Source organism: Anabrus simplex, chromosome 1, assembly GCF_040414725.1.
Source record: "Anabrus simplex isolate iqAnaSimp1 chromosome 1, ASM4041472v1, whole genome shotgun sequence".
NCBI classification, from domain to species: Eukaryota; Metazoa; Arthropoda; class Insecta; order Orthoptera; family Tettigoniidae; genus Anabrus; species Anabrus simplex.
The window spans coordinates 912,281,130-912,297,052 of record NC_090265.1 but is presented as its reverse complement, the minus strand read 5'-3'; the positions used below and the strand labels follow the sequence as shown (position 1 = coordinate 912,297,052).

General features: G+C 38.3%; 1 protein-coding gene across 1 annotated transcript in view; it reads left to right on the top strand.

Moving 5' to 3' along the window:
• LOC136874726 (protein FAM91A1) overlaps nt 1–15,923 on the top strand; it is an 86,702-nt gene that overhangs the window by 34,947 nt on the left and 35,832 nt on the right. Inside the window, exons 5-9 of the mRNA XM_067148393.2 lie at nt 1,637–1,796; nt 1,916–2,067; nt 2,148–2,346; nt 5,585–5,868; nt 7,041–7,204. Coding sequence (XP_067004494.2) covers nt 1,637–1,796; nt 1,916–2,067; nt 2,148–2,346; nt 5,585–5,868; nt 7,041–7,204 — 959 coding nt within the window. The remainder of the gene's footprint in view (nt 1–1,636; nt 1,797–1,915; nt 2,068–2,147; nt 2,347–5,584; nt 5,869–7,040; nt 7,205–15,923) is intronic.

The window sequence follows — 15,923 nt, the reverse complement described above, 5'->3', positions numbered from 1 at the left end:
GACAGTATTGTTATGAAATGGCTATGACAAGTGCATTCGTTGGCTCTGTTTGTGTGCTGCTACCAAACGGTGGAACAAGACACTAGTTACACGTCAGCACCTTCAAAAGTGAAATGTGAACCATACCCGGACTTACAAAAAATAAAGTGTAAAACAATATAGTGTGCCCCTCGTATAATTATATCTAACAGCATAACATATTTGATATAATTCCTTGATTTATACCGTATTAAAATTATAATGATGCCTTGCATAGGCTGAGTACTGACGAGTTTTCAATTATTCTATTACAGCCGTAGAAACAGTAACCCGTAAAGCATGGTATAATACGGGACGCAACAACAAAGGTAAAAGCCTCCCATGGCCAGATAATGCGCCTTCAGGTACTGGTGGCATCGGGGAGTGGACTGTAGCAGACTGGGAAGATGACACTTGGTTGGATTGCTCGCCATACACCCTTTGAAAGAAAATCCAGGACTTACTCCATATTCAATGTGCCATGTTTCTGACAATAGTGTAACGAGTGGGTGGAGTCTTTTTATTGATAATTAAATATTGACACTCCTAAAGCAGTGTACAGAAACAGAGGCAGAACTATAATAATGAGTAACCGTGCGTATCGAGAACGAAAGTATAGTAATTTCAAAAGCGGTCAAAATGACCGCATCGGCGGTTCCGGGTACACAATATATTCCGGCGGTTGTAGTGTTAATCAATAATCATAACCTCACCAGAAGCTATACTAGTGAAGTCAGTGTCGGAGGGTAGAGTTTCAGATATAAAAGCATTGCTGATAGTTTGTAGGTTTAGTGTGGACCAAAAGTTTTAATATAGTCCTTGTTAAGGGACAGATCAGTGCCCAGAAAAGTGATATTGATGCTGGGGATGTGCCACTTGAACCTTATGGTGAAAAATGAGTTGTGAGTTGAGGATGTACATTGGAGAAAATTACGCACTAATCATGGACACTGTGCTGCCTTGGCATATAAATTGGGTTGGAAACCATCAGCTGCCTGTGATTGTGGGAATGAAAGTCAGACAATCTGCCATATCGCCTTTGAGTGTCTTATCGATTTTACCCAGGCGAGATGCAAGATTTTATTGATGTGATAACTGATGTAGTTGAATGGCTCAAGAACCTGGACTGTAATTTATAAGGGCTGCTGAAAAGTGTCCACCATGAACTTTTTCTTTGCTTATTCCCCATTGTTTTGTGCTTTATGTAAGTCATGCTTTAAATGAATAAGAGAAAATCATCCCCAAAAACCCTCTTGAAGAAGTAGCACCTCAGAGCTCAATACTGAGAAGCTAAGATTGAGAAGGAGCCACATGTTTAGGTGGTTGTCATGGGTGTATTAAGAAGGTGTTCCATTGCAGCAACACATTGGGGTGGTGTTGTATTAATCTAAAACGTGTCACCAGTGACCAGGGATATTTTGAAAGGGATCTGGAAAGAGTTGAGAGCCAGAAAGTTATTGGTGTCTATCCATAGACTGATGCTTGCTCTCTATTTCTCTCTCTCCTTAAAACATTGAATGGAAAGTAACTTACGGTACTGGAAATTTCAAAACTTGTCTTTGTATGTCAATCCTGAAAATGTTATCTTCCAAATACTGAAGTTCTGTATCTGCTTTAGGAAAGGCTTGATCTATCTTGATGTACCTATTGAAGATGATGATTACATCATAGTTCCTCCCTTAGAAGGCTTTGTTATGAATAGAGTGCTGGGAGACTACTTCGAAACTCTTCTATACAAGATCTTTGTTTCTATAGATGAGCACACATCTGTCGGAGAGGTAAGATAGTCTATAAATATTCTCTGAAAGCCTGTACATGTATATATTATTGCTCTTGTTTAATGTACTTGTTTTTTTTTTGTATTTTTTTTTTTTTTTTTTTGTATTTTTTTTTTCAGTTGGCAAATGTTCTACAGATTGATCCACAGGCAGTAAAAGATGCAGTCTCTCTTTACTGTCGCTTGGGTTTTGCTCGTAAGAAGAGCTTTGATGCAGAATTTTCTGATCTTAATCCCACCTGGATGAACAGATCGAAGAAAACACATCACAAGTAAATACTATATCATTGTATCTTGTTATATATTGTGTAAATTGTCAAGATGATGTGTTCATTTGCTTACAAATTTCTAGGTCTATGTCAGAGGAACCAGTGATGTTGGACCTCAGTTCAGCACTAGCGGAGCCCGGTCTTACTCCACCAGAAGAGACATCTAGTGGGACAGAAGAAACAGATCCTGCATTCCTCTCCACCCAGTCACGTAGCAAGAGAATTGCATTCCTCTTTGATTCTACTCTTACAGCTTTCCTTATGATGGGCAATCTCACTCCAGTAAGTAACAATTATCCACTTGTTGCTCAGGTATAGATAAGATCCTTTGGTAACTCCTGATATAAACAATAATGCAAGATTTATTGGAACAGTTTGTTGAACCATCAACTAATACTGTTGTAAATGGGGATTTTAAAATACAGCTAACAAGTTTTTGATGAATATTTTCAGCTATGAAGTATATGAAATTTTTGCATCCTGTTTGGTTGTTATATTTCTCACTCATCACTTAGCTGTCAGCTTGCATTCCGTGGTTTCCCATTTTCACACCAGGCATGCACTAGGGCTTACCTTAATCAAGGCCATGGTTGATTCCTTCCCATTTGTAGCCCTTTACTGTCCCATCATTGCCATAAAACCTATCTGTGTCAGTGCGACATAAAGCAAATATTTTAAAAAATACATATTATATTCGTTACTCACAGGAATATCTACTTTCCGGAGCACTTCCATTTGATCACAAAAATCTTGCAGTGGTTTGGCATGGTAAGCTATGAAATATACTATGTTAAATAAAACTTATTTGTTTCAGTAATTCTAGAGAATCCTGATAGCCTTTGGTAACGGAACAGTAGCAGGTGATGTTTCAGCGTGTGCTTATTACTACTATCTAATTTACATTTTCCTTCCAGTCCCAGAACAAGTCTTGATGCTGGATTTCATTTTTTTCAAGCCAGTCACACTTCTCAAACCAAGTCCCTTGCACCTATCTAGGCCTAAAATTTCTATCACTTTTTGTTAGACCTGCCTGTTTTAGTGGCTGTGTATTTACGTTTGGAGTTACTGGTACCAGTATGCTTTCAATATATTCGTTCTTTGTTCATATACTTGGTTTATTGGAACAGGATCGTGGGACTAGGGCAGTGGCACATTTATGTTTGAACAATTACCACAGCACTCTGTTTCATTGGGAATCCTTCATCTTTTCCCAATGAAGGATAAGATATTTGAGTTGACATACCACCGATTACTGAAGCAAACTCTATTTTACCTAAAATATGTAGTTTATTGAAACAACACTCACTAATCATAAACGAGGGGCAGCGAAGAACTGCACAGCTCATGAAATAAACTAATTTACTACTGTAACTAATGCAACAAGCAAAGCCATTTTTATCTTTCATTGACTGGGATTTTTTTGCCATATTTACTGTCTGATTTCTTTGTGCACTGTCCATAAAGTAATCTATCAATCTTATTTTTCAAAATTAATAAATCTGTACATCATAATCTTGTATAATAAATGCTTTGTTTGTCACTGTTGAACAATGGCATTATTATTATATACAGACTTCTAGCAGCACTGAATGCATTAAAAATATAACAAGTTTTCCTTGTTTTATTAATCATAAACAAAGGAATTGAGCTTGTTTTGCCTTATATACCTAATAGTTTGTAGTCACTCCGATACATTACACATGGGTGCACAAGTCAGTTAATCAGAATCTTGCCACAATGACAGTTGCAAAATGGTGTAATTACTGAATGAGTGTTATGGGAGGTCTGTATAGTCATCTGTTTTCTGCAGGCTAAAACATGGAACCTTCCAACATTCCCAGGAGGATTCTGTCTGTACTTGCCAAAGGTCAAATTGCTGTGATAAAACAAAGAACAGAGTGGCTATACATCAGCATGAGATGTATTTGCCAATGCCATTGATAAAATGGTGCAGAACAGACAAATAACGTGGAATCAGAAGTGTTCATTGAATTGGATGCAACTTTCTATCATCAAGGAAAGGAAAGACACATTTTCTTCTATGATAGATGCCTCACTAACTTTAATGATTATATCAAAAAATAAATTAATAATCCTGAATGAAGCAGTGTTCTTCATCTTGATCTGTCTGCCTATAAAATATTATGGGAATTTACTTTTTGGCTTGTCCTCATACTTTATTCATTATAATAGAATATTTGACTTAATGACCATGACTATGATACACTATGTGATCAAAAGTATCCGGACACCTGGGTGAACATGGCGTACAAGTTAGTGACGCCATCCATCGGTCATGCTGGAATTCAATATGGTGTTGGCCCACCCTTAGTCTTGATGACAGCTTCCACTCTCGCAGGCATATGTTCAATGGGTGCTGGAAGGTTGCTAGGGGAATGGCAGCCCATTCTTCACGAAGCGCTGCACTGAGGAGAGGTAGTGATGTCGGTCGGTGAGGCCTGGCATGAAGTCGGCATTCCAAAACATCCCAAAGGTGTTCTATAGGATTCAGGTCGAGACTCTGTGCATTCCAGTCCGTTACAGGAATGTTATTGCCGTATAGCCACTCCGCCACAGGCCGTGCATTATGAATAGGTGCTCGATCGTGTTGAAAGATGCAATCACCATCCCCGAAGTGCTCTTCAACAGTGGGAAGCAAGAAGGTGCTTAAAACATCAGTGTAGGCCTGTGCTGTGATAGTGCCATGCAAAACAACAAGGAGTGCAAGCCCCCTCCATGGAAAGCATGACCAAACCATAACACCACCGCCTCTGAATTTTACTGTTGGCACTACACACACTGGCAGATGACGTTCACCGGGCATTCGCCATACCCACACCCTGCCATGGGATCGCCACATTGTGTACCGTGATTCGTCACTCCACACAACTTTTTTCCACTGTTCAATCGTTCAATGTTTACGCTCCTTACACCAAGCGAGGCGTCATTTGGCATTGACCTGCGTGATGTGTGGCTTATGGGCAGCCGCTCGACCATGAAATCCAAGTTTTCTCACCTCCCGCTGATCTGTCATAGTACTTGGAGTGGATCCTGATGCAGTTTGGAATTCCTGTGTGATGGTCTGGATAGATGCCTGCCTATTACACTTGATGACCCTCTTCAACTGTCGGCGGTCTCTGTCAGTCAACAGACGAGGTCAGCCTGTACGCTTTCGTGCTGTACGTGTCCCTTCAAGTTTCCACTTCACTATCACATCAGAAACAGTGGACCTAGAGATGCTTAGGAGTGTGGAAATCTTGCGTACAGACTTCTGACACAAGTGATACCCAATCACCTGACCACGTTCGAAGACTTTGAGGTCCGTGGAGCGCCCCATTCTGCTCTCTCACGATGTCGAATGACTACTGAGGTCGCTGCTATGGAGTACCTGGCAGTAGGTGGCAGCACAATGCACCTAAAATGAAAAACGTGTGGTTTGGGGGGTGTCCAGATACTTTCGATCACGTAGTGTATATTAGTGTTCACCATGATCATTAATCTTAAATTTCTTGTTTCTCAGGGCCTGAAGAACCATGCTGTAACTATGTTTGAAGTGGGTAAATTGTCTGATGAGTCACTCGACAGTTTCTTGTCAGAGTTGGAGAAGATCTCCACTGCAGACAGTGAGGGAGAGGCACAACGTTACTTTGATCATGCCTTGATTCTCCGCTCCACAATCCTCTTCCTGCGCCACAATCGAAGGATGGGAGAGGAGCTGAACCTCACCTTAGACTTGATCCGTTGTGAGAGTCTTCAGTCCCTTGAACCAGCTACCTGCACTCGACTACTCAGCAAAAACTATTCGTGAGTATATATTATCTAACATTGTTATCACAAAAATGATGGGGGTAAAGTGGGCAACTCAGAAGGTTGCACAGGAACTGAAGTAGCCCATGGAGGGGGGTCAAAGTGCAACAACTTTCAAATAAGAATACAGTATATAGTCTAGGATGAAACCCTGCATCACGGCATCTGGGAATGTCAGTAATGACATAATGGACAATTTTTTAGTTTTTTAACTTCACTGTATGCATAAGCAACTTATCACTTCACTGATTGTCTCTTCTGAATTGTTTAGGAAAGATTTTTTTTTAATTTTACATCTCTTATTCTTAAATGTACAGAGGTGCCAACTATTACGGATTGTACATAATGATTACGGATTTCACCTCACGATTACGGAATTACGGTCAAAGGGGAAATTATTACAGGAGAGCTGACATTATCACGAAAAAATAATTTTCTACGGAAAAAAATAACAGAAGAAAAAATGTTCAGTCCTTTCAAGCCTTTCTCCTAAATCGTCCTAGTTTCCATGCTTGTGAGTTGGCAACGATACTTATTCGATCGTGACTTCCTTTTGCTACCCATAAGTGTTGTAAAATTCATTGTGAATGAAGGAGCTCAGGCGCTGCTCTTCTTCACTATAAATTCTTCAGTAATGTTGTATTCGCTGTGTTAAGTGTACCTGACAGTTGACAGAAAGATGAGAAAGAAGTGAGGCCTACATTAAGCACATCTGCACTGGAATCGCTTATGGTTCAGAAGACGAAAATGTTATCACAGTGGGAAGGATACCTAAAAAAAAAACTACACTCAAAAGCAGCTGTTGCATAAAAAGCAAGCTACAAGGAATGAGCAGCATTTAAAGTAACATTTTATGTAATAATCCTTGCAGTGTAGCCTATGGAGGTCTACCTGTTTTATCACAGATCTTACACGTTGTGTGCAAATTTTATTGTGTAATATGATATACTTTTGAATAGATTGTTAGAGGGAAGGGCAAAAGGGGTGTCATTATCGAGAAGGAAGGAGCATGCTTTGGACTTGACTCGGAAATTTTTCTCAGGGACGAGGGGTGATTAATGATAATCCACTTCAAAGGTTGGCACCTCTGAATGTATATATCTTAGGGAATTTACTTTTAAATATAGCGTAATTGTACACCAAACAGTAAACTCAATTTGATGCTTCAGGCTTCTGGTGTCTATGGCTCCCCTGAGCAAGGAGATACGACCTATTAGTAGTTGTGTACCACCTCATCTTGGTCCTGCCATTCCTGAAGTAAACACTGTGTGGTTCAAATTGTTTATTTACCATCTCACAGGATATGGGCCACCATCATTGCTACTGGCCAAAGGTATGGTTGTATTGATTTTTTTGATTTTTTAATTTTTCTCTTTCATACCAATATATGCTAGAAAATGCTTGTTAATTATTCCTAATTTTGTTTTCACTTGCTTGCAATTCGCACTTTTTGTTAACAATATTTTACTCAGTTTATAATTGACTTGCAAGTGATATGTAGGAATTTCAGTCAATTACCATATTTGTTTCAATGGTTTATCAGGAAAATGTTTAAACTGCATCATTAAAAACTTTTAAAAGGGAATTTTAACAAAAAGAAAGAAATTTCCAACTTGGTAGCTTAGTTGCATTGTTACTAGCTTTTTACTAAAGCATCCACTACTTATCTCTCAATCTGCAAAATGAGCATATATTGCATATAGTCAAAGGATTTAAAGTTTTCCAAAATTGTATAAATTCAGATCATAATCACAATGCAGTCAGATTAATTCACATTAAAGCTTAACTTCCAGATAACATTCCAATATCCATGATTTCTACATGCATCGACATAATATTTCTTCCTGCCCTTGTTCATTTATTTATTTAACTTTTCCCTTCAGAATGGAGTTTATCTATCAGAATGAAAACATGCCATTTTACAACTTGTGCTCCAAACAAAATGCCAACTCTCTGTAGTGATTTTAGGTCCAACAACATGCTTTGCACAATTGTAAATCACTTGGAAAAAATTGTTCATGAGCAGATTTGTGAATATTTGTCTATACTCTGCACGGCCTTACTTCCAAATTGAAGTTTCGCAAAACAAATGAGCATCGCCCTTCCTCCGTTGCCAGTGCGCTACGCGTGTGAGAACAGCTGATGGAATACGACCACAGTAAACAGCCCATATAAAATGTAATACCATACTCAGAAAAACTAATGAATATGGATTGAAAACAAATTCACAAAACTACACTTACTAACATCATCTGACACTATTAAGAGAATATATTATTAAGAATAAAAGAGAATGAGGAAATAACACATCACTCACCACTAATGGCTGGCACAGAAAGGAGGTTATGGCCTGCAAAGCGAACACTCCACTGATCTCAGAGTCACTGGTTCGCTCCAACAATGAATCACTGTCACTATCACCAGCTTCCAAAGATATTATGAAACTTTCAACGGAGTTCTCTACATCTTCATTTTCCCATGCCTCACGTATTAATCCTCGTGTACTGTGCTCAACTTTCCTCCAATCATCGGCACTGACATTCACCACAGTAAACCACGTATTTTTGGTTGCAACATAACGCTTAATCTGAGCCCAAATTTTCTCTGTTGCATTGAAATGGCAATGATAAGGTGGAAGTCGAATAACTTTACAGTATGTCCATGAAGTCTTGTAATTTCATCCACGACATACACTGGAAATTGTGGCTTGTTTTCTTTCACAAGCCGCAACTGTTCACCTTTCTTCATGTCGTCCCGCATAGGAATGATGTGCCTCCTTAACCACTTAGCAAGATCGAGTTCTTTGCTGCCATTGTCAGATCTTTGTTCTGAATTACGGAATGGTAGGGGTCGTTGTCCATTATTATCATACAGTTTTCATTAACGTGTATTCAAACCAGTTCTGGAAATTAACACTATTCATCTCCTTGTGGTGATCACCAGTCTTCTTAGACCTTAGTACATATAAACAGTTAGGTGCAAATCTGTTAGTGGTACCGGTATGTAGCACAATAATTCTTCCCCCTTTACCAATGGGCACTGCCATTGTACCTTCCACAGAATCATCTGTCCAGCCTTTTCGTACGGTATGGTTTGCATTGATCCATGTTTCACCTAACCACACAATCTAATGAAAATTTTCCTTCATCACGTCCCTTAAAAACCTGCAGCGCCACATCACAGTATCACTTCTCTCCATTAATACTCGCCGGCCGTTTAATTTCTTGTAACGGAATCCCAGTTCCTTTACGACAACTTTCAGTGAAGTCTTGCTTCCCTTAAATAGTTAGCTTTCCCTCGGAGACAGTTTCGCAAGAATAGGGTGGTCTTTTCTACAGCAGTAGTCATAAATATGCCGACGAATGGCATCTTTCTGGAAATTGTCCAAATTCGTCACTGGCTTGGCCCGATTCCTTTTCTTACCCGGCATTTCAAATGTAGAGGATCCAGGAGATTGTTGGTCAGTGTGGTATTTCTCCTTTCCAACTGCCACTACTATTTACTTACTTTGGTAGTGTTGGCAGTTCTCTGTACGGCTTATGCTAAAGGAGCAATGTAGCACTGTTCTCCTTTATTTCTCAAAGTACTCACCCCCAAGAACAGCAGCTAATTCTGCTAACCGTAACGCTGGCAGACATTCCTAACTATAAAACACAGACATATCACATGATTATGCGTGCTTGCATTGCACGGCTCGTACATATGAAACTGTTCCTCTATTTGTGCGATGTCATCGGAGCTGCAGTATGCTATGGAAGCAGATATTTCCTAACTACAAAACACAGACGTACCACATGACTTTTATGCATGTTTTCGTTGTGTGGGACGGACGAAACTATTCACAAATTTGTGTGATGTCATCGGTGCTGCAGTACAGCCTGTACCCGCTTCTAAGCGGAATCGTTGTTGTTCTCTGATGAATTACATTGGTGGGGGATGTTTTATACAATCTTAAATTTTTTTCATTTTCTTTGTCTCGATCTCGAAAAGCCGGGGGGGGGGTCTAATACATGAGGAAAACGTTAAAAATGAAAATCCACAGCCTGTTTCCAGTCATTCAACCGGGTCAGGAATGGAATGAATGAAGCCCCCATCTAGCGGCGAGGATATGAATTGTACCGGCTGCCAAAGCCTGTCGCACTCCTCTGAGGCAATGATTAATGAATGAGAAATGAAATGATATATTGGAGAGTTTTGCTGGAGTGAATTATGACAGGGAAAACCGAAGTGCCCGGTGAAAAACTTGTCCCGCCTCCGCTTTGTCCAGCACAAATCTTACATGGAGTGACTGGGATTTGAACCACGGAATCCAGTGGTGAGAGGCCGGTGCGCTGCTGCCTGAGCCACGTAGGCTACAGGAAATACGTTAAATGGCACTTAATTAGTATATGTTTCGTTCCTCTATATTAAGGATTAAAAAAAGTCGCCAAATAGTAGTAATAGGACAGGTAGCATCTAACTAAAAGAAGAAAATATAGTGACACTAAAATGTTTGTAAATTTTTAAATAACTTGCCCATTGTCTTTTTTAGATATAAATCATCTCTATAACTGTTCTTATTCTTGATATAGCCCCATTCCTGAACACCATATGTACTGGTTTCTGGTTGTTCAGTTGGAGATCGCTCTCTTGGGCCCTTGATGCTAGTTGGTTGAAAGATTCTTGCAAATCCCTGAATTGGTTGACTGTTAGAACCATGTCATCTGCATAGATGTAAAATTCTCTGTACAACATCTGTGGCGATGGAAAATAGGATCGGGCTTAGTGGATTGCCTTGCAACATTCCGTATGTCTGTGTGATTGGTCCTAAGCTTGAAATATTATCCTGAATGTATACAGTGTTGTTTGATAGTATGTTTGTGACAATGTTTATTATGTAGTCGTTGTTTCCGATTAGTTGACTCAGTTTCTCTAGTATTATGATTCTATTTAGCAGGTCAATAGCAATGAAATCAATGAATACTCTGTGCTGCCTGCCACCAGGGGTACTAAGTCTTCCTCTTTGAATCCTAAGACGTATGTCAGTGCCTGAAGTGTATTTCTGCCCCTCTAGAATCTAAATTGTTCTTCTGGTATCAGCGGATCTGTTAATGTTGTTAGCCTTCCTGTGAAAATCTTCGTCATCACCTTGAGAAGAGTGTATTCCAGTGCGATGCCTCTGTACGATTATAAGCTCTAAATTTCATTTTTGTTCCGTATTGAAGTGCAATTATAAGAAATAAATTGACAAGAGGGTCCACCTTTTCAATACAATATATCAAGTAAATAATATTACATCAGTCTTGGGACTGTTAGTATCACCCCAAACATTTGGCCTTATAGAGCATCTTGATTTTTTACCTCCTTCAGCCTTCCTGAATTTTCCCCTCTTGAATAACTCTTTTATTAGTGAAGCCCATGTTCTCTTCCACATTGGAATTAGAACTTTTAGATGCTCAATACTTATTTGATCTGGTCCGCATGCTTTCCTATCCTGAGTGCTGCTGATTGCATGTTCTATACATACTTTCATAAGAAGTTGGAATTATGACCACGTTGTTTTTTGGTCCGGTGGTGGTCAGGTTTCGCAAACGTGCAGTACTTGTCATAGATGCACTTCCCACGTCTCGGTTGGAATGTGTCCAGGATTTTTTGACCTCCTTGGATTTAATATTTGGTATGGGTTTTCTTCTGCCTCTTTGATCCTCTTCAAGTCCTGGATTTCTTGGTAATGGGTCTTAGTTCATTCAATGAGTTCCTAGTAAAACCTATGTAGTACGTAGCTGCACATACTGCTCCAGATTATTTGGCTGCGGGTTCGCCAAGGCCATGTGTAGTGCATTCACAGTTTTCTTCCTTGCCTCATAGCAACCTCCGTTGAACCTTGGCTTTACTGTCCTATGGTACAGGTCCGAATATTACAGTATACGATGTTCTGTATCAGCGGATCTGTTAATGTTGTTAGCCTTCCTGTGAAAATCGTCATCACCTTGAGAAGAGTATATTCCAGTGCGATTTCCATCTGGGCTTCATTTAATATTCCCTCTTGGCTCAGCACTACGATTCTGTTAATGTTGTGTTTTTTGACAAATCAATTTTTCGTATTGGATTGAAAGGTGTTATGTCTTGCGGTTGCATTGGTTGCAGCAGCATAAAACTCTTATCTGTTGGGAGATTCTTTCCGATGACCATATGAAGAGTCTTTTGGAATGTGGGGTGAATTCATTTCATATTGGTTAGGAGAACGTCTATCGTGCTTTGCCCGTTATGGGCAATGTACGTGGCTTGATCATTCTGGTTGACTCGTGTTAAGCCTTCCTCTTCCTCTGCTTTGCTGTTTGGAAAATCAAGCCTGCAGTTTAGGTCTCCAACGAGTATTAAAAGCGTATTTGTATATTGCCTATTTCGTCGATTATATTTCAGCAGTGAAGTCAGGTTGCTAGTACAGACAGGCCACTGTACATATTTTAGTTCTTATGAGCAGGAATTGGTGTTTGGATAGTATAACCTTAAAGGCTGATAATTAGGATCTTAGAAATCATTTAATTCCACCTTTCGGTCTACCCTTCTATTGCTGCGTGGTAAAATGGTAAATTGTATACAGTCCTTTGGTCGACCACTCTGTTGTCAGCAGAGTTTTGATGAGTAGAAGCACCTGTTTTTTTTAAGCGCAAAATTGCAAAATTTTTGCAAAATTTTACGAATTTGACTCAGAAATGCAAAACTATTTACGTTTAAGCAAAATCGCAAAATAATTTGCAAAATTATTTGAAATTGCATCATTTGAAGTTAATGACGGAGATTTGAGGCGAGTTGTGACGTTAAAGTTCGATAATCGATGCCACAATCGACTTTATACCCTTTCTATATATGTCAAAAGCTAATATATAGTATAATGATTATCGCTAAATTAGCTTCCTGTGAAGCAAGAAATTTATCGTATTCATTTATTACGTGACAGTGTATTTCATCTTGCCTGTTGAAAATCGCTGCTGATTGGTGCGTTTAATTTCCTATTTTGTACTCAGTTTATTAAAATGGTTGTGACAGTTTTTGATCCAGAAAAGAATTTGCATTGGAAGGATTATACATGTTTGACAAAACTAGAAAGATACTGATGTGCAAATACTGTAATGTGTGAATTGAGTGGCAGAGAAAGGACATGTGCCTGAAACACATTAACAGAGTTTCACATAAAAAGAATAAGGAAAAGGTGCTAACGACGACAGGCATCAGAAGACAAGTTAGTCTCACAGACACTAGTTCAGCGACAAAACGAGCAAAATACGATAAAGACGCATTCATTTTATCTACAACTCGAGCTTTTATGGAGGCAAATATTCCACTGGAAAAAGTTGATCATCCAAAGCTGAGAAAGAGGATGGAGAAATATATACCAGGCAATACTATACAATTTTTCCGAGGCAGAAATTTTAGGTTATGTTTTTCGAATAACTTTGTGCAGTTATGCTAGTTTTCTCGTTTGATGACATTTAGACCTAGATAATGCATGCTGGAACCCTCATTTACTTATAATTATAAATCATTTAATTCATTCAAATAATATTAGGCCTAGTGATTTTTTTTTATAAAGTGCTGGAGACTTGCCCACAACTGGAAGACTGCATGAAGTTTATGTACGTTGAATCATCAAAGAGGAGGAGAAAGATCAAAAGAAGCTGTGAAAGATGAGAGAGTTTCAATTCTTTGTGATGAAACGACTGATAAAAAAGGGCAGTGTGTGTTTAAGGTTCTGATAAAAGTGCTTAGTTGTGGCGATAATACAGTTCAGAAGTTATTTGTAGAGGGAGTGAAAGTTATTGCAAATGTTAATGCTATAAATGTTCACAAGTAATTATGAGTGTAATCCACAAACTTGAAATTTAGTACCAGAATGTTGTTTCTATAATTCCAGATTCAGCACGTTACATGGTTAAGTGCATAAACGTAATTAGAGTTTTAGTTTCAGAAGGGTTAGTACACTTGCAGTGCTGGGCTCATAAACTGAATTTGGTGGGCAGTGTGTGGGCTGTGGAACTTAGTGCTTTGAACCAATGTGTTGTACAGGCAAAACACATCTTCCTTAATTAATACACGGAAGAGAAAGCATGCATCAAGACAATTCTTGAATCAAAAATATGAAGACAAACTTACTAAGGCTAAAAACTCTTCCCTATTCTTGTGATTACCAGGTGGAACTCATGGTTTAAAAGTGTTGAGTACCATGGAGAATATCTTCATGATCTAGTAGGTTGAGCATTGTTCAAAATGTTCTAACTTGCTTCTCACATTAAAGAGCTCCAGCATGTCATTAATTCATGCACTTAAATATAGGATTAGTGACCTTTCAAAGGGCTTTAAATTACTACAGTATGCATTCTTTTTTAGACAACCTTGGATGAACTTCCAGACTACCAAAACAAATACAAATGCAGACACAATTAGCATCTTTGTTTCAATCTGTAGGTAGAGCAAGCCTGAAAAAGCTGAACCACTTAATAGAGTTTGACACAGGAAAGTTTATCATTTCTTATCTCGGTAAACTTTTTGATCCAAGAAGCATAATGGAAGTTGATTTAGAAAACGATTAACTGTCTTGTCTAATAAAGCATATTCTCATCCTACGAGAACTTTCACCATCAGAATACTTTGAAACATACACATTGTTTAGGGATCTAGTTACTAGTTCATGTAGAGCAGGAAGAGATATTGATGTGATTACCATTCTTCTTTGCCTGAATCCAGAATATGAGCATTTTGTGGGAGCTGCAATGAAGGCCTGTGGATTCTAGTCAGTAATGTTGATAGTGAGTGAACATTCTCAATGTATTGTAATGTAATGTCTGAGAGGAGAGCAGCTCTGACTCCCAGTAATATAGAACTCCTGATATCTCTGTCTTCCTCAGACTGATGTGTAAATTATATATTTAGGCTAGGGCCTACTTGTTAAAGTGACAGCTGATACAATTTTTCAAATTTCCATTCTTTGATATAATGTGTAATACCGTATGTATTCTAAGCAGAAGCAAAAATATGCAAAAATACAACGTTGTTATACTGCAAATATGTTATCAACTAAGTTATTGGTTTACCTTTTAGTGCTAAAAATTGGAAATAAAAATTAGCAAAATTATTGATGAAATAAAATAAAAATAGCTGAAAATATACCGAAATAACTGTTAAAAAATGACAAAATTAGGCAAAATTTTTCAACACAAACAGGTGCCTCTATTGATGAGTATCACTATATCGAAATTCTGGAAGAAACCCAACTTACTTGCATATGTTCCATCAAACTCCTAAGCACTGTTTATCTCAAATCCCTCCCAGTGATAAAAATTGTAGACACAAATATCCATTACAGTGGCACTATTAACAATGTAGGTTGAATTTTCAACAGAATCTTATCCCAGTCTGATCATATGTCTAATGTGCTCATAAAAGTTGTCATCTATGCATATTTTGAAAGTTAACATCTCATTTACACTGTCCTACATGTATAAGCTATTTATTCAAAGTCTGATATTCCCAATCATTTTTATCTGAAACTTTGAACATCAGGCCGTGAAGGGAGTAGGACATAATGTGTTTATTAAATTACGAATGCCAGGCATTATGTACAGTTGTGATTGTTGAAACTTCACAAACACTGCAAGATATCAGTAGCTGTTGTTACTCATAAGATTCTGAAAACAAAGACTCCGTTGTACTTTTATAATGTATTTAAGCCTATGGAGTCAGTACATAACAAAGATGATAGGTTTACTAAGACTAATCTTCAAATTTCTATTCATCATACTGCTAAATTTAATAAATCTTTTGCTTGCATGGCATCATGCATCTTTAATGCCTTGCAACCTAGAATTTTTGACAAATACCTGTAACTGTATACCCAACTAAAGCAGTCCTTAAATATTTTTCTTCCTGTAAGATTAACACACTGGCCTGAGAAAACATAACCTTGTGTTTCTCAATCAGAAAGCTCGATATGTCTTTTAATCACTGCTATTTTTAAATTCTTGTCCAAAAATATTTGTAATAATGCTTTGGTTTCAGATTAGTGTATAACATAG